The sequence below is a fragment of the Stegastes partitus genome, unplaced genomic scaffold, assembly GCF_000690725.1.
Source record: "Stegastes partitus isolate 25-593 unplaced genomic scaffold, Stegastes_partitus-1.0.2 Scaffold45, whole genome shotgun sequence".
Taxonomy (NCBI): Eukaryota; Metazoa; Chordata; class Actinopteri; family Pomacentridae; genus Stegastes; species Stegastes partitus.
Genome location: NW_007577776.1, coordinates 1,217,065 through 1,219,661, shown reverse-complemented (window position 1 = coordinate 1,219,661; position 2,597 = coordinate 1,217,065). Strand labels below are relative to the sequence as shown.

At 45.4% G+C, this 2,597-nt stretch overlaps 1 protein-coding gene across 1 annotated transcript in view; it reads right to left on the bottom strand.

Annotated features, from left to right (window-relative positions):
* Positions 1–1,839: 1,839 nt before the first annotated feature.
* Positions 1,840–2,597, bottom strand: part of LOC103375996 (keratin-associated protein 4-4) — a 21,111-nt gene continuing 20,353 nt past the window's right edge. Inside the window, exon 2 of the mRNA XM_008306327.1 lies at positions 1,840–2,296. Coding sequence (XP_008304549.1) covers positions 1,840–2,296 — 457 coding nt within the window. The remainder of the gene's footprint in view (positions 2,297–2,597) is intronic.

Genomic DNA, 2,597 nt, shown 5'->3' with positions numbered 1-2,597 from the left:
ATTTCTGAATTCTATTTGGTGGTACCCCTGATTTTAAACGAGTGCAATTTTAATTGTAAAGTTTAGTTTTGCTACATACTCTAACTTCCTGGTTCCAGCTGTAAAAGGTTGCTACGCTACATCTGTGTAGTTGTATGCTGAGGCAGCAGCATTTCTGCAGCAGACAGGAAGAGACTGAACAAACTGGTAAAGAAGGCCAGCTCTGTCCTGGGATGTCCCCTCAATCCGTTGGAGGTGGTGGGAGACAGGAGGATGATAGCTAAGCTATCACATCCCACCCTCTGCAGGAGACCTTAACAACACTGGACAGCCCCCTAAGTAACAGGCTGCTTCACCCGCGGTGTGTCAGAGAGATACTGCAGGTCCTTTTTATTCCTTTTTATTTATGATTATGTCATACTTCTCTTTGGTACAATATCAACGCAGTCTGTGAATGAATGTTCAGGGAAAACCACAGAGATGGTAAAAGCCGGTTCAGGGCGAGGCCACTCCTCTGACCGCCCTGCATACAGGAGCCTTACTCAGGTGCTCTGCATCTACCACATTGTACAAAAAACTTCCATTTGCAAAGAAACACAGCACAACACACAGTGTCTGCTGGGATGTGAGAGCATGACTACGGTTGGTGATGCTGCACATGTAAGAACGGATCAGGTTGTATGTAGATAATGGACTGTGACGTGAAACGGTGACGCTAAAAAAAAAAACTGCACCTTCATCCACGGGATCGTGATCAAAAGGACATGCTAGTGGAAAAAGTCTCCACTTACTGTGTCTAGTGGACTTCTGATACAGCCTACTGACTCTGATTGTTTTAATGATTTCTGACAGACGGCAGAACGAGGCTACGCCAAAACTGGCCTGCTGACTGACTGACTGACTGACTGGCTGAAAGAGGGCAGAAACAGAGAGAAACTCGAGGTTCATTGAGAAAACTTGGTCCTGACCAGGATAGGTTCATAGTCTGTTGCTACAGAAACTGACTGAGGTCTTAAGTTAGCTCTCTCTGTGAAACAGGTTAGAGTTGGCCGTCTGTCTCTAGTTAGAGTGACCTCCCTTTGTGGAACAGAAAACTCAGTTTCCTTCATTTCAGGGTTAACAGACTCAGAGTTGTCACTACAGCTGCTTTGTGAAATGGACCCCAGATTAAGCTGTGTCCAAATCAAAAACCTTTACATATTTTTGCATGTTCACAAATGAATTAAGCCTTCAAAAAACAGACACTGTATTTAACAGACATGGCAATATAACTGAAAAAGGTATCACGATAGAAAGTTTGATCTCAATAATTATCAATAATTACTGATTATTGTACTGTCCTCTTTTTTGAATAAGACCAGCAGAACAAAGGTTTAATGTGGATTTAAACACCTTATGTTTAATTTAATTACTTTAGCCTATTCATCAAGGCATAAAGGAAACAATTTAATGTTAAAACAATGATGAAAGAACACACATGAATAAATACATTTAGACACATAAATAAAAATAAATAGAAATAAAGGTATCCGATCACATTGGTACACATTAAATAGCATGATGTGAAAGTATGAAACATTCTGTCAAACACTGATTAAGCCAGTACATGTCGCTATCATTATCAGTTAATTTTCCCACCTCAACATCATCCAGATTGTTAAACATGAATGTCACAGCGTCTACCTGCTAACTAGGGAAGGCAGTGAGAAATAAACTCAGGGTCAAGTTTCAAAGGTTCCTTTCAGAATCTTTTGGTTGCCACACAAGTGCTTAGTCTCAACTTTCTCTGTGTTCTAAGAGATGGTGAAGATGAGGAGTCCAAGAAACAGATGGATCACACCCAGTTTGATACAACATGCATCACTGGCAATTGTAGTCGAGGAAACTGTTGTTGCAGCAGTGGTTGTTGAAGTAGTGGTTGTTGAAGCAGCTGTTGTTTGTGCAGCAGTTGTGGGTGCAGCAGTGGTTGGAGCAGCAGTGTTTGGTGCAGCAGTTGTGGGTGCAGTTGTTGGTGCAGCAGTGGTTGGTGCAGCTGTTGTGGGTGCAGCTGTGGTTGGAGCAGCAGTGTTTGGTGCAGGAGTGGTTGTTGCAGCAGTTGTCGGTGCGGCAGTTGTTGGTGCCGCTGTGGTTGGTGCAGCAGCGGTTGGTGCAGCAGTTGTGTGTGCAGCGGTGGTTGGTGCAGCTGTCGTTGGTGCAGCAGTTGTCGGTGCAGCAGTTGTCGGTGCGGCAGTTGTTGGTGCTGCTGTGGTTGATGCCGCTGTGGTTGGTGCCGCTGTGGTTGGTGCAGCTGTTGTTGGTGCAGTAGTCATTGGTGCAACTGTGGTTGGTGCAGCAGTGGTTGGTGCAGCTGTTGTTGGTGCAGCTGCTGTTGGTGTAGTTATTGTCGGTGCAGCAGTGGTTGGTGCAGCTGTTGTTGGTGCAGTCGTCGTTGGTGCAGCTGTTGTTGGTGCAGCAGTGGTTGGTGCAGCTGTTGTCGGTGCAGCTGTTGTTGGAGCAGCAGTGGTTGGTGCAGCTGTCGTTGGTGCAGCAGTTATTGGTGCAGCTGTTGTTCGAGCAACTGTGGTTGGTGCAGCTGGTGTTGGTGCAGCAGTGATTGGTGCAGCTGTTGTTCGAGCAGC